Source organism: Platichthys flesus, chromosome 14, assembly GCF_949316205.1.
Source record: "Platichthys flesus chromosome 14, fPlaFle2.1, whole genome shotgun sequence".
NCBI classification, from domain to species: Eukaryota; Metazoa; Chordata; class Actinopteri; order Pleuronectiformes; family Pleuronectidae; genus Platichthys; species Platichthys flesus.
Genome location: NC_084958.1, coordinates 2,933,280 through 2,955,974, shown reverse-complemented (window position 1 = coordinate 2,955,974; position 22,695 = coordinate 2,933,280). Strand labels below are relative to the sequence as shown.

The 22,695-nt window shown below is 42.1% G+C and overlaps 1 protein-coding gene across 3 annotated transcripts in view; it reads right to left on the bottom strand.

Annotated features, from left to right (window-relative positions):
- The window catches only part of LOC133968568 (cadherin-12-like), a 95,405-nt gene that overhangs the window by 22,468 nt on the left and 50,242 nt on the right, over window positions 1-22,695 (bottom strand). For all 3 annotated transcript variants that reach the window (XM_062404687.1, XM_062404688.1, XM_062404689.1), the window contains 5 exons: window positions 20,289-20,408; window positions 18,919-19,086; window positions 18,620-18,807; window positions 3,773-4,026; window positions 1,421-1,557 (listed from right to left, as the gene is read on the bottom strand). In XM_062404687.1, the coding sequence (XP_062260671.1) occupies window positions 1,421-1,557; window positions 3,773-4,026; window positions 18,620-18,807; window positions 18,919-19,086; window positions 20,289-20,408 (867 nt within the window). The remainder of the gene's footprint in view (window positions 1-1,420; window positions 1,558-3,772; window positions 4,027-18,619; window positions 18,808-18,918; window positions 19,087-20,288; window positions 20,409-22,695) is intronic.

Genomic DNA, 22,695 nt, shown 5'->3' with positions numbered 1-22,695 from the left:
AGTCTTCCCGGATGGCCCAGAGAATCCTGGAGCTCTGGACCCAGAGGCTCTCCATCCGGGAAAAGGACCTCCTGAGGGCCTACCAGAGGGGGGAAACCACACCAGAGGCTGCAGACCCCTACCCCGAAATTATCCTGAGCCCAGGCCTGGGAGAAAAGACCGGCCCCCTACTAACTGAAATAAACACACACAAACTAACAATTCACAGAGCGGACAAAGAGACACTGTACAGAAACTGTGTGAAAAGCATCCACCAGACCGGACTGAGCAACAGACCCCCCACTGTGTGGTCACGGAGGTGGGGGGAGCATGGACCCTGCCCGCAGTGGAGGATTTTATACAAACCTCCCCTCAAAAAAAGAACGGGCGACCTCCAGTGGAGAATTTTACACGGCGCCGTCGCTTCCAACGCTTTTATTTCTATTCTTAATCCCACCGTTCTTAACAAGTGTCCATTTTGCGACCTGCGTGAGACTATTTATCACGTTTTTACTGAGTGCAAGAGACTTTCAGGTTTCTTCACTCTTTTAACTGCGGTTTTTAGTGATTTTAACGTCACTTTTACTGAGAAGGTTTTTATCATGGGAGCTGCCTACAACAAAGCAGATAAAGATAAGTGGCAGCTCCTGAACCACCTCTCAGGTGAGGCCAAGATGGCCATTTACATTAGTAGAAAGAACAGGGTAGAGAACAGAGACGGGCAGGAAGCGGGGGCGGTGTGGGTGGTAAACCTCCGGGCCAGACTCAGACTCGAGTTCAGTTTTTACGCAATGATATCTGATCTCGAGTCTTTTTAAAGAATTTGGTGTTTTAATGACATCCTCTGCACCGTCACCAACAATGAGCTGTCCTTTCCACACTTTTTAACAGACTGAGTTTTTTTTAACTGCAGCACTTTTTGTTTATTTATTTGAGTAAATGTTGCAAGAAAGTGTTTTGTAAAATGAGAAAAATGTAAATAAAGTGCTTGTGAAAAATCAAAATCAAAAATCTCTCTCTCTCTCTCTCTCTCTCTCTCTCTCTCTCTCTCTCTCTCTCTCTCTCTCTCTCTCTCTCATCTCTGAACTCCTATCAGATCTTGTCCAGTCATTTTGGATCATTCTGTCATTTAACTTGTACAATCTCGTTGTTCTGTCGGCTGTGACGGATTCAGGGGATTTGTATTGTTGCTCATTCTAATGAGGAGGCTGGGTTGGCAGATCTGTGACTCGGCAGCCCATTGCCTCCTCAAGGAGCTTACAAGAGGAAATCATATGGTGATGGTGCACATGGAGTCAGGATGAGTTAAGCTGCTTGCTCAATTTGACTAAATTTAGTATCCACCACAGTCGCTGCAGCTGCACTCAAACCAAATGTGTAGAAAACTGGGATGGGGGGGGTAATTGTAAGAATCAAAATCCTCTCGGTGTGTAATACTTACTGACTTTGGTTACCACCACATTGACCTTGTGCTGTACAGCTGTCTCTCTGTCCAGGTATTCATTAGTGGAAATAGTTCCCTCAACAGTGTCAATGTCAAAACAGCTGTCAGACTCTGTGTTCCATTCCAATGAGTACCTGCAGAGATGAGAGAAGTCCACATGAGAAGGGAACAGGTTAAATGGTGAGCAGGGTGCAAGGTTCTCAAAGGAGTCGCAGACAACCTTTCATGTAGCAGAGAAAAGTTTTGTCACAGGAGAAACCTCCTTTTCATGCTGAAAGAGTTTTTTTTGGGGGGGGTGTCAGACCTTTTTAAGCCCTTTGAGACAAACTGCAATTTGTGAATGAGCTATTCAATTATGCAGTGATTGATCCCATTCATCCCATCTGGATAAAAAATAATTAATAAGCCCCACCCCCGCACACCTCACATTAAGATCTTGTCATCATATTTGACCCTGTGGTGACACTCTACAAATATACACTCTCGCCAAAGGTTGTTACTTTCAACAAAGGAATATTGCAGAACTCAAACCCTTCCTGTCTTTCAATGACTTCAAGATTGTTTTTAATGCTTTAATCTCAATGAAAAAGTGGAGTGACTAGACTTTCTCAAATTGGAGGCTCCCTTAGAAATGTGGCTGACGAATGCATCCTTTCAGCCCGACCACCAAGTGGATCCGGCCGGCCCAACAAATCCCATGATTCACTGCGCTTCTGTAAGGAACTGTTTTTCAAAGACGTAATGGTGGCAGCATTACGGCCGATACATTTATTTTAAAATGTACCAAATTAGCAGTTAATGGTACACATGTTTAAAAAACTAATCGTTTGGATGTTTTTAATCAACCGAATGAGTTTTTTGTAGATAGTCCAGCCGACGAGGTCTACGTAGCCGAAGAGAGTACAGTCTACGATTGTTTTAATTGTTTATAAAGTAAATATACTTGTTGCACTGAAGACCTTCATGATCTCTGAGGCTTTTGATCGTCCTTATTTTGCTCTGTTTTTATTTATAGCACATCACTTTGGTCAACTATAAGTTTATAAGTTGGCTTTATAAATAAACTGGACTCCAGTTGATAATTACAAGGGTGACATGTTTTCTTTCAGGATCTGTCCACTATTTTTCGTTAGGTAAATGAAAAAGAAAGTTATTTTCAGCGATACACTTCAAAACTGGCCAGACAATCAATGCAAAATACAAAAACCCAACACCATAGGAAGTCTAATTATCACATACATCAAGTACCTGGTACAATTACACAATATGCTCAGGTGAGCAGCATCAACCCTTTAAATCCTCCCTTCCGGCCACTCTATAAATAACCCACTCATTTGACTTAACAACTCTTTTCATTCGTTAAAGGGGGAGTAGGTGGCAAATTTCCAGAAGCACCCAGTTATCCTGCATCCCACAGACAGAGCTAAAATGCACCATGGTACAAGTCCAAAGAACGTACCATGAGATTTTTGACCAAGAAGATACATTATTCTACATAACATATGCACTACATTTCCTTCCTTACTGCTACATCTCCGACACATCAATATTTCTCTCTCTTTCTCTTTCTCTCTAACTTGGAGGGAATCCAGTGCGATCTATTTCAAATTGAGGAATGAATTAGAACAACATAATATGAAGAGTTCTTCTAACTTTACTTTTGGAATTTCCTAATCCACGTCCTTTCCTCAGATCATTTTTAATATCCAATCTTATGTGGAAGTTCCTGAATCCAAGTTGTAGCCTGAAAACATTTTTTTTACTTGAAACAAATCAGAATCTAACTAATAGAAATCTCCATAATTCTGAGTTACTTAAATAATATATATTATAAACCATTTTCTGTCCCTGGATGCATCATGAGCAAAAACCGAAGACTGACTCTCACTGTCCTTCTGTTGACAAAACCAATATCACCACATGATCCTTTAACTGTCCTGGATTTAGATTCTGTGCTCTAACAGCAGGGTGATTATCATTTCAATCACAGGATCACATCTAACCAAATAAAACAGAGCTCTCAGACTAACTACACATGTGTTCTGTTAAATGATTGGTCACAATTATCCATTTTTAAAGATACCTTGCAGCAGCTCATGTTAAATTCATACTTGTGAAATCAAAACTATTGACTTGGTAGAACAAAACATTCCTGGAAGGATTCACAACCTTCCAAAATTGTCTGGATGTTAAACGCTGGCATCCTTGATCAGTACAGTCACAAAGATTATTGTATGAGGCTGTGAATAAAAACTGTTTACACCAAATCAGCATCAAACTGAGTTGTGTTGTCATGCAGTGCAGGGTGCTGATAATATTATTCCCACAAAATAATGAGGAGCTTACTACCTAACAGCGCTGCTGCTGGCATCCAGGTCATGGGCGGTTACCGAGCCAATGATGGTCCCTAGAGGAGTGTCCTCATACACATCCATGGAGTAAAACGGCTTGGTAAAGACAGGAGGCTCCGCCATGTCCAGGATGGTCACCTTCACCGTCGCAGAGTCCTTGAAGGGCCCTAGGTGGAGAAAACGGGGGTCCAGTTGTGCGTTGGATGCCTCGACCTTGAAAATGTACGATTTTTTGGTTTCATAGTCGAGGGTCTGCAGAAACACAAGAAGATAAGAAATGGGTGGACAGAGACAGATCAAGTATTATTATTGTAATATAGCTCAGACTAGTATTCTTATTACCATGTGCAATAGTTAAGTTATACATTTTTGTCTCACTTTGATTCAAATTGTCCACAAGAATAAAAACAATCCTTGTTTTCAAGAATAACTTCTAAAAATAGTTTTTAAAGTTTTTGTTATTCTGCCAATAATTTAGTCAAGTTAAGAAATCAACATTTACAGTTTTGCAATCAATTTCCTAAAGACAGAATACGTCTGTACTTTAAACAGCAAACTTCTCAGCTCACTACAAAAGAATACAAATAGAAGATATTTGAAAGTCGATGGTAAGAATCTTGCAAAGAAAGGTCGGAATATCTGTAGCTGTCAAAAGTGACTGCAAATCAACATAAACCCCAGCTGTTTCCATAGTTTCCAATTAGGTGGCACATACAGGAACTTATCTCAAGCAGAGTTTTGACTGAATGTTAAAATGTCTTTTTGAATCTAAAATCACCAATGAAAACAAAATACGGTAAAAAATATATATATCTTTCGTTGAGCTGCTCACTGCACAATTGCCCATATCAAAATAAATTAGGTGTAAGCAATTAAGATGGTGATCTTCAAGATGTGTTTTTCGAAGTGAGATTCACTACCACAGCTGATGCTGTTCAATGTACAATTACAAGATAAGTTTATCAGTATGTCTGCAGTCAGAGCTCAAGAAGAAGAAGAAGAAGAAGAAGAAGAAGAAGAAGACTTTTGACTTTTGAATAACTTTATTTAAGTCCCATTGTCAAAATAAATCCTTAATTATTCAAAATTATGTGTAACAGAAAATGTTAAAAAACATTCAAGGCACACATACATCATACACAACCGATTAAATTACCAGATGTTTTGTTAAAATTTTAAAACCAGAGACCGGTTGTCCCCCAGTGAGCACAGGACCTGTCCCACCCCCCACACAGCCCTGAAACCCTCCAGATTGTCCGTCAGTGTAAAATATGCATGTTCAATTCTGAGCCTAGCTGCCACCAAACCCCTCAGGCAGAGTAGTGGATCTGTCCAGCCTCCCCCCGCCATTTTGTTTTTTCGACTGATCCAGATTGCTATCTTGGCATTAGCAAAAATAAAATTCATTAAAACCATAGAGTTCTTTTTTCTTGCCAAGTACTTGGGTCCAAAAACAAAGAGTGGTAGCGAGAAGGCCTCTCCTAAACCCCCCACCCACTCCTGTAGCTGTTTAAAAGTGTCAGCTAACCTGGGACACAACACTACTAAGTGCTCCAGGGTCTCTGGCAGCGAGCAGAAAGGACACCCCCCCTCAGTGCTTGGGTCCAGGTGAGCTCTGTATCTGTTTGTAGCTAGAGCTCCGTGTATAATTCTCCACTGGATGTCTGCCATCCGTTTCTCCACAGGAGGTTTATACAGGACCCGCCAGCTGCCACTAGGGGAATAATCTGAGCCAAAAACCTCCGTCCATTTCGACTCCCTGACTCCTTCAAGAGAGCGACAGTTCAGGACCTTCACACAGCTGCAGTAGAGCTGTTTCCCTGCAGAGGTGTTGAAAGGGCCCAGTGCTGGAGTCCTGAGGGTTAGCAGTCGGCCGCTCTCTTCTCTCCACTCCCCCACTGCAGGACTCACATTCAGGACAGGAAACTGGTAGTCTTCTGTTTTTGTCCACTGGTCAGCATGGCTTTGGCTCTGGGCGAAGGTCCGAAGAGGCTGGGGCAGTGACTGCCACACCTCGTCCACGAGGCTCCGCAGCATCCTGGTAGATCTTATCCCTGTCACCTCCGCCAGCCTCTCCAGTGATGTCCGTGTCAGGTGGCCCAGCTTCCCTATCCCTGCCTCCCTGAACTTGTTCTGTATTGTTGTTGATGAGGATGTGGATGTTAGGACCAGGAAACCATTGTTGAACAGTGGCTCCTCAAAGAGCCACATCCCAGGCGTGGGGTCAGGAGGCCTCGTGATGGTGAGAGTCCTCCAGGCATCTATCACAGAGGTATAAAAATGACTGAGCCCAGTCAGTCTGTGTAGTGGAGAGTTTAACAGGAACAGCTGTTTGTCGTACCCGAGGCCCCCGGCTCTCCAGAGCAGCAGGCGGGCCACAGCCGTCCAGCACCGTGTGGAGCCGTACAGCAGCCTCTGGGCGGCCTGCAGTCTGAAAGCAGCCGTCCTGGAGATGATGTCTATCAGTCCATGGCCCCCCTCTGCCACAGGGAGGTACAGCACGGACGCCCGCACCCAGTGATGGCCCGACCAGAAGAAGTCCACCAGCAGCCTCTGAAGTTGTTGCAGGAGTCCCGGTGGAGGAGTCAGCACCTGGAGTCTGTGCCACAGGGACGCTGCAACCAGGTTATTGACGATCAGAGTTCTTCCCCTGTAGGACAGCTGGGGTAGCAACCATTTCCATTTAGACAACTTGAGCTGCACCTTCCCCAGCACTCCCTCCCAGTTCTGCCTCTCTAGCTCTTCACTGCCTAAAAACAAACCGAGGACTTTTAACCCTTTAACTCCCCATGTCAGGTTCCCAGGGAGACGGGGTACTCTCCCTGCGTCCCACTGACCAATCACACATGCCTCGCTCTTTTCCCAGTTTACCTTGGCGGTCGTAGCCTTTGCGTACAATGCCAGACTGCCCTCTAATTCCTGTATGTCCCCCTGATCCCGGACAAGAATGTTTACATCATCAGCATAAGCTGATATTATTATAGGGGGACTTTGAGGCAGCTCTGGCAGACGCAGGCCTTTCAGCCGAGTTCTGAGGCGACACAGGAGAGGTTCGATGGCCACGCTGTAGAGCTGGCCTGATATTGGACAGCCCTGCCTGATCCCTCTTTTGACTGGTACCTGCCTGCTCAGCCCTCCCCCCACCTTCACCACACAACATGTATCATTATATAATAACTTCAACCAGGACAGAAAGTGCTCCCCGACACCAAAAGCCTGCAGTGTGGCAAACAGGAAGGACCGATCGACACGATCAAAGGCTTTTTCTTGGTCGATGGAAATAATGCCAATATTAATATTATCTGTTGTACATAAATCAAAAATGTCTCTCATTAAAAACAAATTGTCCTGGATTGACCTTCCTGGTACACAATAAGATTGGTCAGCACAAATAAATACTTCCATAAAAACCTTGAGTCTATTTGCTAAAACCTTAGATAAAACCTTATAGTCACTGCATAAAAGAGAGACGGGTCTCCAGTTCTTCAGTAGGGTCAGATCTCCTTTCTTCGGTAGCAGTGATATTACTGCCCGTCTGCAGGAGGCCGGAAGAAGCCCTTTAGCAAATGCCTCCTTCAAGACATCCAGCAGATCGTGTCCCATACTTTTCCAGAAATGTTTTAAAAAATCTGCCGGTAATCCATCCAGCCCTGGTGACTTGCCTGCAGCCATCTGAGATATAGCAGTGGTCAGCTCCTCCAGCGTGATGTCGGCGCTCAGGATGTCTCGCTCACCTGGACTCAGCTGTGGGAGGTCCTGCAGGAGCTCGGCCACAGCTTCCCCGTCACACTCCTCTGCCCCAAACAGGTCGGTATAAAAGTCCACCGCGTGTCTCCTCATCTCCGCTGGTTCAGATGTAATCTTCCCATCCGGCAGCCGGAGACCCACCATCTGCTTCCCCTGGGCCACGGATCTCTCCAGGTTAAAAAAGAACGTGGTAGGGGCATCTATATCTTTTAATTCCTGGAACCGAGCTCGGACCAGAGCTCCTTTGGCCTTCTCCTGGAGAAAGGAGTTCAGTTGCTGCCTTTTACCTTTTAATTTCTCTGTGTTGGCAGGTACGCTCTCCAGCTCCTTAATGTCTTCCTCCAACTGCTCCATCGCTCTTTTAATGTTCCTTGTCCAGTATGCAGTGTACTGCTGGCAGAAGACCTTTATTTGACCCTTGCCAACCTCCCACCACTGACCCAGGGAGGGAAACGAGTCTTTCCTGGAACACCAGTTGGCCCAGAACAGTTTAAAATTCTCACAGAAATTTAAATCATTTAAAAGCTTAACATTAAAATGCCAGAAGGATCCAGGCTTTCTAGCAGGAGATAAAAATAGCTCTACTAAAACCAAATGATGGTCTGTGAACCCAACCGGGTGGATTTGACAGTTGGTCACACGCGTGATAAAAGGAGCTGATATGTAAAATCTGTCCAGCCGGGCCCCACTGACCCTGCCATCTGTTATTTTTATCCAGGTATACTGCCTGGTGGAAGGATGTTTCCTCCTCCACACGTCCACTAGATCCGCCTCCATGACTGTCTGGCCCAGAAACGAGGAGGACTGAGGATGGAGCTCCTGTCCTGTCCGGTCTAAAGTGACGTCTGTGCAGCAGTTCCAATCCCCCCCCATTATTATACACTCCCCTTGACCCACACTGTCCAACTTGTTTTTTAATAATTTAAAAAGAGTAACACGCTCAGGACCGTGGTTTGGTGCATACACATTGATTAGATTAAAAATAATACCGTGTATTTCCGCTCTTATAGTCAGAGCCCTGCCTGCCACGATCTCTGTGCTGGATAGAGAAGTCAGGTTTACTGAGGGAGAAAATAAAACAGCGACTCCAGCGCTCAGGTTAGAGCCATGGCTGAGTATGTGCTGCCCCCCCCACCATACTCCCCAGTCTGTTTCATTCAGTGAATCACTGTGAGTCTCCTGTAAAAAGAGGACATCCAGCTTTTTTACTTTAAAAAGTTCTGATACTAAAAACCTTTTATTGGCACTTCTACCCCCGTTCATGTTTAATGAGGCTACCTTTAATGCCATGAGAGGATAAAAAATAGAGCGTAAAAGGACAAACAGGTAAACACAGCAGAATGAAAACACCCAGTGATGAATGGTCATGGTCAATTTTATTTACAGTTTTTCCTTCTCTTGGACCGTATCTTACAAGGAAGACCTTTTCGTGCTGCAGTCACATGTTTCCTGAGCCTATACCTGCGTTTCTCATCCAGGACATCCGTCCCTACCTCTTTCTGGAGGGTACTGACTGTCTGGATGAACTTCTTAATGTCTGGGAAATACTCTGCCACCTCCACTGCTTTGCCAAAGGATTCATCCAGAAATTCGTTGACCTCTTTTAATGAATATAAATCTGTGCTAATTGTGACGCTGTCAGCTAGAGACACATTGTCCGATTCATAGTCCTCCTCCACGTCCATCTCACTAACCTGACTGCTGTCCATATCAGGCTGTATCAGTTCTGTCTGCTGAGCAGGACCACACTGCATCCCCTGCTCCGGGTTGGCAACCAACACCTTTCCTATTACGACCTGTTCCTCACTTAACTTCTCTTGCCTCGCCAACGACTCAGAAACAGGCGCAGCAGAGGGAACCTCTGCGCCCCTCACTACAGCTGGACCTTCAGCAGCCGGTGCCGGCCCGGGACCCACCGGACCGACCGCACCCGGCCCGGAATCCACCAGAACCACTGCCGCCACCGGCACCACCGCCGCCGGAACCGCTGCATCAGAACCAGCAGCCTCAGAGGACGCAGCAGCACCGGCCGACCGTCCCCACGCAGACTTAGTCCCCCCGGCGCTGCCCTCCCCTCCCTCCGCTCCAGCGGACCCCGCCGCCCGTCTCCCGTGCGGGCACGTCACTTTCTTGTGTCCCACTTCTCCACACTGAAAACACTTCATGCTTCCCGAGCTCGCGTACACCATATAGAACTGTTCTTCATATCGAACCCGGAAAGACACGTCTAGTGTGTGGGACTCATTATCTAAAAACATGAAAGCTTGCCTCCGCAGAGACTGGACGTGCTTCAGCTTCAGGTCTTTGCAGCCCAGACCCACCGCGCGGAACCCACTCGCGAACTTCCCGAAGCGCCGCAGCTCTCGCTCCAGCGCCTCATTGGGGATGAACGGAGGGACACCTGACACGGTGATCCGGGTGGAAGCTACCGCTAACGGGGACACCTGAATGAACTCCTCCTCTACTGTAACCCCGCTTTCAATGAGCTTAGTGACCGAGTCTGGATCCTTAAAGAAGATCACCAGCGCCTTGTTCATCCTGGAAGCGTAGGTGATGTTCCCGTGACCCACCTGCTCCCCCACGGCCAACAGCACCTGCTCCACTGTGGAGCTGAGCTGAGGCACCAGCCTGACGCCATGTCTCAGGGACATCGGCGGCGTCCCTGCGGACGCCATCCCCGCCACGAGACACGCACAACACACAGAAAACTACACTACACGTACACAAACACTACAAAACAATGATCATACAATAAACATATATAAACCTGAAAAAGTTTGAACGCGCTTTCCTTCACCTCCTCTCTTCACAACTACACCTCCACCAACGAAGAAGAAGAAGAAGAAGAAGAAGAAGAAGAAGAAGAAGAAGAAGAAGCATCTCCATTAGATATGACAATGAGAGATAGTTCATAGTCATGTTTGTGTCAACGCACTTAGAAATGTACGGGCTGTAAATGTAATGTGGCCACCTGGCTTCTACTATTTAATAAACTAGCTTCACTAACCCAACACTAAAGCTGCTAACACGAGCTGCTAGTTAACCTTCTTGAGTGTCTGGTGAAGAGGGTACTACCCAGACATCTCCTCTGCATAAGCAGCAGGATTTCAGAAACAGACCAATGAAGCTGTATTGGAACAGCATTTGAGAGACTTGGTGATATATTACATTGATAAGTTATACTTTTACATCAATGAAAGACGAGCACATGAGCTGTAAAAGCTATTTTCATGTGTTTTTCGAAGATAATCTAATCTAAGACAATAAAGTGTAACATTAAAGTACTATAAGTGTATCATCAACCTGTCTGCACTTATCCCCTAAATAATCATATTGAGAAAACACCATATAGTGAGTGAGAATGTAAAGACACACACACACACGCATACACATGCGAATGATGCCCGGATGCCCTGCTTTATTGTTGCATAGCAACCATGACTGCATCTTATACATTAATTCCTCATAGTGGGAACTTCAAAGAGCAGCATGCTTGGTTACCGATGTCCAATCACTCCGATAAATGCCCCACCAACAGATTGATTTGGACACAGAGAAGGGTCGATTTCAATTCTTCCCCCCATACCTATCTGTTTGTGAAGAACAGGAGAGCGATGCAGGAGACAGACACTTTGATATGGAAATGTAGCCGCAAACTGTACCAAGACAAATTCATATTCATATCAAATTCAGTTTGTCTCATTATGCTGAAGCCAATTCACATTCCGTCGCTTAACTCTTGCTGTCTACGGTATGAAAATAAAACCACTTAGGTGTTTTGGCTCTACCAAAACTCTACCGTTCTTTAAGTGGAAGAGGAGACTTGAAGATCAGTGACTTGCATTGCAACAAATGCTGCAGAGGAGGTGCTTCAAAGCAGAGAGTAAAGCGTCTTTCAACACACTCGGAGATCCAAACATGTGAACATAATCTCCAACCCACACAAACAAACATTTAAGTCCATGCACTCCTGCTGACCTTGTGAGAAACAAATATACTGTTGTTTCCCACGAATATCCCTCCATTGATAGATAATGTGGAGATGACATACATGTGTGGATGTGCCTCATAGCGAGAACCTATGTGTCGAAACCCTGAGCACATGTCTGAACACAACATAAGAGAAAATAATTCAAAAGAAAGTTAATATACAATGGCAATTATACCTTCACATATCTAAACAACTGCCTTAAAAGTGTTTAAGCTGTTGTTGTTGAACTACTCAACATCGAGTGTAACAAATGTAACAAATTAATTTCATAGCTTTATGTTGTGTGTTCCTTATTTATAAATGCAATGATATTAAAAAAAGGCTAAACTTGCAGGGGGTTTGTGAGCTAAGACACAGCACATACTAACATGAGCGATTTTCAGATGAAGAACTGGGTCCGGACTTTCTCCACAGTCTACTTTTCACACATGCACCTTGAGTTGAAGGTCCTCTACACTGACACATTCAGAGCAGCAACAAATCCTCTGCAGAATTCAGGTGCAGTAAAACGTGAAGTAAAATTTCAATTCTGCTTCGGAGATCATGTTATTTTGTCATGCACAAACATTTTTGTCGGAATCTACCACAAGTATGGCACTGCTTTTTCATCATGAGATATTTATATTCTTTTTATTTATTGTTTTTTGGGGGATCTGTTGCATTTGAGAACTTATTTTGAGCTTGAATTCAGTATTGAGCTAGTTTGAAAAAGGTTAGCAGACTGCTAATTTAGTTAAGCAATAGCAAAGAGTTGTTCAGTGGACCATGTCTTTATATAGATATATTTATGTGGCTTTCTTGTCTTAGAGTAAGATTTTCTGATGTTCTTTTCTTCCACTTTAAAAGCTGAAGTGACTTAACACTGTTAACTGACTTGTCAACACTGTGTTATTGTTTTTTTTACAAACTTTGTACATACGTAATGTAGTCACATGATAAGTCACATGACAAATTTGACTTGGCTTTCAGTGGTCACACTAATTTCTGATAAATAACCTGTTCTCGACAACATTGACAGAAAGAAAGAAGGACAATACAATTTCCAAAATCTAGTTTTTTTGTAGTAGATGATCTCTGTATCTGTGACCTGCTGAAGTCATGAAACCATGAACAATAACTGCAATTACAAAAGCTATTTAATATCATATTACTGATGGTTAAAATGGTGGATTTCAGGGAGAATTGGACACGGCACACAAGCTGATGACTGATGTAGTAGGCTGCCTTTGTGATGAATAAATATTGTTGAAAGGCTGAAACACCTGATGATACAATGGTACATAATTGATGATGTGGGTTTCTAACATCATTTCCTTAGTTTCTGAATCTGATGGTTCAACAGAGGCCACGTATCAACTTTTTTTTCCCACAACATACATAAAATGTTGGGATTGTTTCTCCTGCTCTGATGTGTTTCACCTGTGCCCAGTTATCCCTGCCTCTCTTGTGTATCCAGTCTCTGTGCTCCACAGTCTTATTTTTCAGCATGTCTATAGTTTCCTCTCCATGTTCCTGAGTTTCTCCTCTGTTTTGCTGCATGAGTTTTGGACATCCTGAGTTTCTTTGTGCCTTCGTTCGTTCCTTATTAAATATTATTTGTGCACCTACCTACCTTGTCTGACATCTGCTTTTTGGGTTACAATACACTTCAGCAATTCCCAACTAAAAGACAGCATGTGAATTTGCAGAGCAACAAGCCACAGTTTGCCAAAATGAAGAGCCCTTTTTCCACTTTCACTGATTAGTAAGAAGGGATGACTGTGAACAAAGTGCAGCAACTGCTGAATCAGCATCACTTAAGAAATTATGTAAAAGTGATTGTGTTCATTCCCTGTTACCTGACCTACAGTGGAGCACCTCCACATTATAGTGACGAGCCCTGCATCAAAGGGAGTAGAGGTGAGCGAGAGGAGGGCAAAACAAGTTCTCACGTCAATGAAATTCTCAAATAGCCTAGCTACAGAGGAATTAAGTGTCTCCTTACTGATCTGAATTTGTCTAGTGTCCACCAGCAAGATGATTAAAAAAAGGAAGGGAGAGTTAAAACCTCTCCTGGATCAATAAAGTTCACTGTGTTTCAGCGGGCTGACACACAGACTTGTAGGGTTAAGTGAGGGGGAAAATATGTGGGTTGATTGGCAGCAAGGGAGCCTGGGAGGATTAAAGTGATTGGAGTCTTTCCACAGACAGTAGAAAGAAACCGAGTGGAGAGAGGAGAGGTTAGGGTATGATAAAGCTGTAATATGCTACTTTCCCCATCACAGTAATTATATCAGTGTGTCTGCAACCTGTGGGACCTGTTCTCAATTTTCTCTGAATTGTCTGAAGCTCTCTTTTCAGCGGTTTAACAATGTGCCCTCTGCATGGTGCATGGATATGGCCGTTCTTTAACAGAAACATCTCAACAACAAATTGAGGGAGTGAATTTGCTGTGTTTATTGCCTGCCTTTTAACAACCGATGTGGTTTTAGCGATTCTATCCAATCTTAACCCTAAAAACATAATTTGGTTTTATGATCACAAGTGGGTAACAGGAGACACACTCTAATGCACAACTGTGAGATGAAGAACCGGCGCTCTCATCAGTTGAAAGGCATGTTAATACCAGGTGTAGACAGGTCCTCTGACTAATCCCTAAATGCCAAACTGTGTTCTCAGGTGATAGCGCATTACAGCTACAGCTAGAAAGAGAGATTATTTTTGTTTATTGCATTTCTTTCTTACATGAGTCATACTTCATTGTAGTATATAGTACAAGGATAGAGGGGAATTATAGATTGGGTCAACATTTAAGACAATCTCTCTCTGTGTGGCAGGATATAACATTCAGTGTGATGTTGATGAAAATGGATTGACATATGCAGTGAACGGGATTGACAGGTTATTCCTAGAGTCCACTTCTGACCCTGACAGACATACTATATATGTGCAAACTACTGTTTATACAGAAAATATGCTATATTGTATCTTTACTGATTGAAATGTATTCCTGAGTAATTGATTGTATTTTATATTTATTTTCTAAAGATATCGGAACAAATTGCAAGATAAAGTAAAAGCCACAGGGAATACTGTTGCTCTGTTTCTTTAACATACATTGTTTTAAATTATGAATTACGATTGTTGTCATAGTTTTTTCAAAACAGTAACAAGAAACATGAAAAAAACAGGGGGTACATAGCTGGAGATTGAATGTCTGAAAAAGTTTGGGAACCACTGAACTAGAGCAATGGCTCTTCTCTGACCTTTTCTCCTGATTTCCAAACTCCTCACCCTATCTCTTAGGCTGAGTCCAGCTACCCCACGGGAAAAACTCAGTCTGGTCTCTTCTTTTTACGATCTCGTTCTTTCCAAACATGTACGACTGCAGAAAACAATGCAAAACACCAAGCTTACATGTCTCTCGCCTCACTGAATCTCTTTTAACAGTGACTAATGTTTTTTTGCCAAATATCTTTTATATCACTCAATGCTTACACTATGGCACTTAAATTCACCGCCCTTGTAGAGTGTTCTTGTCTGTTTCTTTCTTTCTCCATAAAACATTTGCAGAGCTAATGTTTGCTTACTGAAGAACTGAACTTTAACTGCCACCAGCTGTCTATCACCTTAACAGTATGAAACCGATAGCAAGCCCTGGCATAGCAATCAATCCAATTTGTCTTTATATAATATCACATTTCCTCAACCAGTTTTTCTTTCCTCTGGTGTTTTATATATATTTTTGGGTCTATAATGTTTGCAATTTAAAAAGCCTTGGTAAAGAGTGCTCCTCTCTTCCACAGAAAACACAGCTCCTTAAGCCTCGTCAGCAGTATTCTAGCACAGTGATTCTCAAATGGGGGTACGCGTACCCCTGGGGGTACTTGAAGGTACTCCAGGGGGTACTTGAGATTTTTTTTAAATATATTTAAAATTAGCATCCATTCAAAAATCCTTGAAAAAATGTTATTTAACAAATATTCAATAAAATATAAGTGTAAGTTCATGAACTAAATTTTAATTTCAGTAGGCTTTTCAATTTAATTATCCTAAAAAAACAGAGTCTCCCCCATACCGATGGTTTGACCCAACCTGGCACACGCCACCTGTCATCACCTGTCATCACCTGCCTTGAAAACTTCAACAATGGAGTCGAGTTGAAGTGCAGCAGCAATGCTGCTGAAACACGGAGGGACAAGTACCAAAGATGGCGAAACCAGAGCAGAGAGCCTTCCCTAAACAACACCGTGAGAGCTAGTGCCTCTTCGGAGGGGCGCTAAAATGGAAAAGTTTTCCGTTGTGAAGTTAATGATTCATAACAATAAGTCCGCGTCTCTACCGGTACCCTTTCAAAATAAAAGCATGTAATACAAAAGCGGAAATAAAATTGTATGACCCTAAAGCGTGCAAATATGTCACAATAAAATAACAGAAAGACACTTCAATAATATTAACAATAACATAGATTGGGTTATTTACACTTTATGTTTTTTCTGTGGGGAGAGATTAGCCAGCAGTGGCATTAAGCCACCACATCTTCAGCGGTATCTCCAGACAAAACATGAAAGTCATGTTGGTAAGCCACCTGAGTTTTTTAAGAGGAAACTTTCTGAATTCAGGTCATCTCAAGACACGATGCGAAAAGCCTCCCCAAAGCAAACGGAAACAAGCAACCTGTCAGTATTCTTTTCGATCCTTAAAGAAGATATTTTAAGATGATGAATATTAAAAAAATATGTTTTGAGCTAATCTTTTATTTAAAACTAAGTTAATGATTTATTTTTTGGGAAGAAGTGTTTAGCTATAATTAAGTTCATGAGTTCGGTTTGAGAACATATCTTTATTATGATCCCAAAAGAGGTCACTTTAAGTTGATAATTATTTTGAGGTGCACAAATCTTTATTTATATTGAGATAATAATAAAAGTCTTTAGTTATTTTATATCTTTTTATTTCGTAATAGTTCAAGAGAGACCACTACAAATGAGCAATGTTATGGACATTGATGGAGTTTTAAATTTGAATGTGTCTAGTTACAAGGCTTAATAAATCACATTACATCTTTCTTTCAACCAAAAATGCTTTGCGCTGGTTAGGGGGTACTCGGCAGAATTTTTTCTTCGAAGGGGGTACTACACTGAAAAAAGGTTGAGAACCACTGTTCTAGCACACCACTAACAAAGCCATGTGAAGGGAGAGCGGAGACTGACATTTCCTATAAGCACTTGAATGGTGTAGAACAATCACAACACAGTTGGCCAGCGGGCCAATTAGAGAAGACTGGGCTTTATTAGTAGAGGGCCTTAAAGAGACAGGAGCAAAAACCCAGCATTTCAGACAGAGGCTGAAAAGAGGATCTGCTGCAATAGACAGAATGAGGAAAGTGATAACTTTCTTAGCAATAGAGCCTCTTTTCAAGTGATTTCCAAAATAGAAATAATTAACCTGATCATGAACATAATATATCTCCTTTAAAAATACATTTTTAAATAATAAGTTAATTCTCCTCTTGTACTTCTGATTATTTTAAAAGTGAGGGATTGGATTACTTCAACCGCTGGAATGTGATCTAAACCAGGGCCAGCATTAAACAATAACTGATTAAGATGATCCTCTGGTGCCATTTATCCTCGTCTGTGATACGTGACATGAAGTCAACGTATACTTCAAGCCTTGTACTGCTGTAGGTGTGCAATTCAAATCACTGCAAAAAAGTCAGGCAAACTATTTCATACGTGTGACTCAGCTTGTTTGAATGCACGCCAACTGCATGAAAAGATGAACCTGTAACAAAATGTTGGCACTGAGACACACTGATTTATGGCTTTTCTTATTTCTTAAATAAAAGTCATAGCTGGGAAATGTTTTTGCTCAGAAAGAGGCTGTCATGACTGTTGAAATTTAGAAGACAGTCTGAAATAACCCCTGTGATGTTAAACTTTTTATGTGATATGACAGGGGTTCTGTTTGCTCCTGAGTGTCTTTTCTATGTATGTGGTTGTTTATGGGAGGGTGACATGAGGTGGTCTCTATTTCGATAGATGCAGCATTGAACGAATTAAAAATGTTTGAGTCCTTAGATGAGTCTTTCTTAGAAGAGCTTCTCCTCTTCGTCTGACTTTATGCAAAAACCTTCATGAAGAGTTGAAATCTGAAACTGAATGCTGTGGTCCAGCAAGAGGAAGTGTCATGTTTTCTAATTAATGTTTTTTGTAAAAAGTAAACTGTTTAACATTGTACCTAAAACGATCCTAAAACAACACCACCCCCTCATGATTTTATCTGTCATCTCGCCTCCTCTTCTTTACCCCATCTTCTACCCGTTACCTTCCATTCTTCCTTTCCTCTCTTATCTCCCATCAGGAGTGGAACCGCATGGCTGACTCTGCAAAGTGAAGGGTGTTTTGTGTGCAGCAGAGTGTGTTAGCATGCCTCTGAGTAAAAGGCATTATCTAGCCTAATAAGCTGGTTCAGTGGAAGGTTAAGAGGCAGATTGATTGGGATCACAGCCCGATCAGCAAATTCCTTCCACACTTGGATCGCTGACAGCACATCACCGGTGAAATGCTGATGACTGTGAAATTTGATGGGTTGATAGAGTCACAAACTGTAGAGTATGCTTATATTAGCTATTTTATACATACATATATAAAATATTGTCATACTTTAAATGCTTGAGCGCTGGTAAACGTCACACATTACACTTTAAATAAATACTCCCCACCTATAACCATTTCAAATTAAAAGCTGTCTTGACTGACAGGACTTTTGTTGTGAAAAATCTGCTGGCATAATATATAAAACAACAGATGTGTGGGGTTAAAGAATATAAAGCAAAGTGCACACATACACCCACAGTTGTGGAAATTGAAAAAAATATTAGACCAGCAAAGTGTTGGAAACACCCAGATCAATTAATTAATTAAACGGTTAGAAATGTACATCTCTTTAACTGACATTTACATTAGAGACCTTTAGCAGGATTTTATCCACAACCAGGTTTTTTTTCAGTGCAAACTATATCCTTGTGCATTATAGGAGAATCAGCTTTTAATTTTATGGACAATAATGTAGGGAATGTATGTCGGCTATCATAAGTGTGTGGGTTGTTGTAAGTGTAGGTACCCTTTTCAAGACTACGACTCCCTCTTGAGTTTGGCCATCAGAGATGATTTCAAACATGTTGCCCTCATCTCCTGGAACAATGGTATAATGCACTTCTGCATTGCTGCCAACATCCAAATCATTGGCCCGAATCCGACCCACCGCCGAGCCAACTGGCGCAGACTCTGGCACCCGTAGGTGGAATATACCTGAGCACATGAGAGACATTATTCAGCCATTTACACAGACAACGCAATCAATGAGCCATAGACCACTCCTAACAATCCAACCATCAAATGTTACTGCTGAGACGATCTTACTCTTTGCAAAGCGGGGCGGGTTGTCGTTGACATCTCTGAGGGTGATGTTGATGGTGGTGGTGGACGCCAGCCCCCCCAGCTGACCTCCCATGTCTTTGGCCTGGAGAAGAACCTGGTACTCCTCTTTCACCTCACGGTCCATGTTGGCCAGTGCTGTCCTGATAACTCCTAGAGGAGAAGGAGTAGCAGAGACCCGTAGAGACATGGTTTGATAAGATATTTATCTGAATTTATACTACTTATAAGAGGATGACTCTAGTGTTGCAGTCCCATACTTCTATAGTGTGGACAATAGAAACACACACATGACAGAATAATGACTCCAAGGCATCACCAACTCATCGGTCAGTGAACCTCATTGGTGCTGTTGACAGTATTTGTTATAATCTGTTTAGCAGTAGTGTGAGCATATTTGCATTTTAATGTGTTCAAAATCAATGTCTGTATAAACACAGTTTATACAGATTTTTGCATAAATCATTGTGGCACTATGGCAATCCAGTGAATGCTGCCTTCTTATCAATATAAGTAGCAGTCTGTAAGAATACTTTCTAGAAAGTATGTTCTCAGGGTATTTTCATACTTACTTTGTGCACAATGATGTTCATAACCACTGCTTTTATTTTGGTGAGTTGTAGATCTATAATCTGAGCTGTGTCGTTGGGTTACCCAATACTATACATGTTGGTGTCCTATGCATCTACAATTTTTAAGTTTATTCATGAAAACTACTGTTGGGCCACCCTCTGCTCTACTCAGAATGGGTCAACATGGCATTATAGTTATTGTAGTTTCCATCCATTTACTTAAATACACAGGTTACATCTAAATGAAGCAATTATTATTTTAAAGTCTCTCTGGTGCGAAGCAAACATTAAAGTGGACAAGATTTATGGCTTGTTAAGGTCCCAACTGTAAAGGGAAACTGGTCCCAGTGGCTGATGTCTCTGTAGATTATTCTCCAAGTTTGAACTTTTTCCCAGTGAAACCACCTTTGTTTGAAGACTCTGGGGTTGATGCAGCCTGCGTATATAAAGAGACTGGATAGAAATGCAAGCTGCTCCTCAGGGGGAAAATCACACATGACAGTCCATGTTCAGAGCAATTACTGCTCCGCTGAGATGTCTGTTAAAGGACTGAAAATCTTTATGTCCCTTTCAATCCCTCTTTAAGCAACCAGCAGCATGGACCGGGTCCTGACCGGTTGAATTTCATGCTTTTGTTAGGAGGGAGCACAGCTGGGGGTCTGAGCGGTAGGTTCATGGAGAAGTCACAGATCTGTTATACAACTGGGTGAGTAACTTTTGGTTTATTGTAGAAGTTTTAATGGAAAAGTTATAAAACGGTTGATGTGATGCTGCTGTCCTCACCTGTCTTAGGGTCCACAGAGAAGTAGGGCTGTCCGTGAAGGATGCTGTAGACGATGCGTGCGCTGTTGCCATATGTGGGGTCGTCTGCATCTGTGGCAGTCACCTGTGTCACATAGGTTCCTAAACAAAAACACACACAAATGTTCCCATTTATTGTCTGTGCAACCATCTTATTACAAAACAATTGGAGCAAAGGAGTAGGTTAGGTGACATAGCATAAAGAGCAACAAAGTCTGTGTCGTGTAGGGTTTGTGGTGGACTGTCGCATAGTGAGATGCAAGAGATCAATCATCAAGTTTTTTCTGTCCTGCATGACTGTTCCACAACATTTACTGCATGTTCATTATTATGACCATGATGATGAAGTTCCACTAACATTATGGAAATCCTGAACCTAACCGTAATTTTGTCAATGGATTTGAACACCTGCATATGTGAGTTCAGTGGAATCAGATGGTGTTTTTATATCATCATCAGAACACACGATTTGGCCAGAACGTACGACCACACACTTGCTGTTTGTGGGACATATCTTCACAGTGCTCATTGCAGAGACATGAGAACCCAAAGAAACTCACGTGATCAAACGTGGCTTCAGAAGACAAACTAACATGGTGGAGGATCAAAACCATCAGCTCGCTGCACTTGCATCTGTTCTGTTTACATCGAGATTTTAAAAAAGGGAAAAAAATGAATGGTGTTATTGTAAATAAAGCGGAATAAGTGAGCTGGAGGTGACTTTTAAATGTATTGTGGTTGCTATTATAAGCTAAACAAGCATGCAACATCCGGTTGGTGCAGTTCCTGGTCAGCTCGCTTTCATTGACAATTGCAAGTTTGGTTAGTAGTCCATCTTAGCCAATTATCTTAGAGAACAAACATATTTGATATTTTGACATCAAGATAGGGGCTGGCTCCAAAACAATCTGTTGCATTAAGATTATTTTTTTAAACCCTCACACTTCAGGATTATATAATCGGCTCCAAATGGCCACTAATCTGGAATGTCCCCAATAGTCAGAAGGGGCGAATCAGGTCTAAAATCTGCCCGATTATCCTTAAGTGTGCACCAGCTATTGGTAGCATTCATTCTGCATATGTGAACAGAGGTATTGCACTCTGTTGATGACCAAATTAGTCACAACTGTAGAGGAGGCAGTCTCAAACAAACAAAAACAGTGCGTTGTTTGCTGTTAGGACATGATCCAAACTTTACCTGACCCAATGTACAGGTGTACACTACAAGTATAAGCTAAACGGCTCCTACAGCGGTGTGTGATTCGTATTCTGGAGAATACACCAACTGTAGCAGCCTGTGTAGTAATAGCTCCATGTTAAATTGTAGAGCAGAGCGAACAGTCTCACATGGTTTGTAGTGATGTATCTTGGTTAACCTTTCTCTATATTTCTCTCTATCTCAGCAACTACTGGATGGATAGCCAACTTAAGTTTATGATGAGATACCAGCAGAAACTGATGTTATTCCCATCAGCTGTACTTTATGTTCAGTACTAAAACTAAAAAATCTTTAACATTGTAAACATAACATTATACTGTGCGATCAGGATTAAAATAAGGACACATGACGAATGCACAACAACTGTAAACATGTAATTGAGTGTGTAAATAATGCCTATTTCAAGCCACTTCTTAACAACAGCAATTTAAACTCCTGATTCTTATTGTCTCTCAATAAAAAGTACACAGGCCTTTACAGCAGAAAAAAGAACAATACAACCAACACGTCTTTGCCTTTCAGTAAGCTACATGGGGATTTAATCTTGATTCTCTTTTATTCAATCGTCTTTGGTATTGATGGACATTCTTTTAAATTTGAATTATATGGCTATTTAACTGATCCAGGAAGATCAATGAGTATGTTTCAATGGACCAGCAGGGAATGCAGATATTTTGGAGGGAAGATTCACACCTCCACTGCACAATTTTGGCAAATTAATTCTGCAAATTGCTGACAAAAATAAATGATGAATGTATATATCTCTTAAATGGGAGGTCTTACCCTTTTTGCTCATTATTCTTACTGAAAATATTCTACAAATAATTTGAAGTACGTATCATACAAAAATAAGTTATGACATACCCCACTATTAAAGTGGCATTAAAGCTAGGGTTGGTAAGCCTCGAAGAATTTAGAGGCTACACTTTAAAAAACAAGTGTAGGTGCACTGCCTGACAACTGCTAAAAAGTCAGCATTTCCTTTACTCGCTTGCTGACTTCTGGCCATTGTCTGTGCTTCAGGGGTTTATGTCTTTCCTGAGGACTCTAGGCATATTTACAGTGAGAGCACGGGCAGGGGGCACGAAGGCAGCCATGTCGGCTAGTGACAGATGGGTACGCCTTACCACTCATTTTGATCGGACTGAATGGCAAAACCTTTTTTATTTT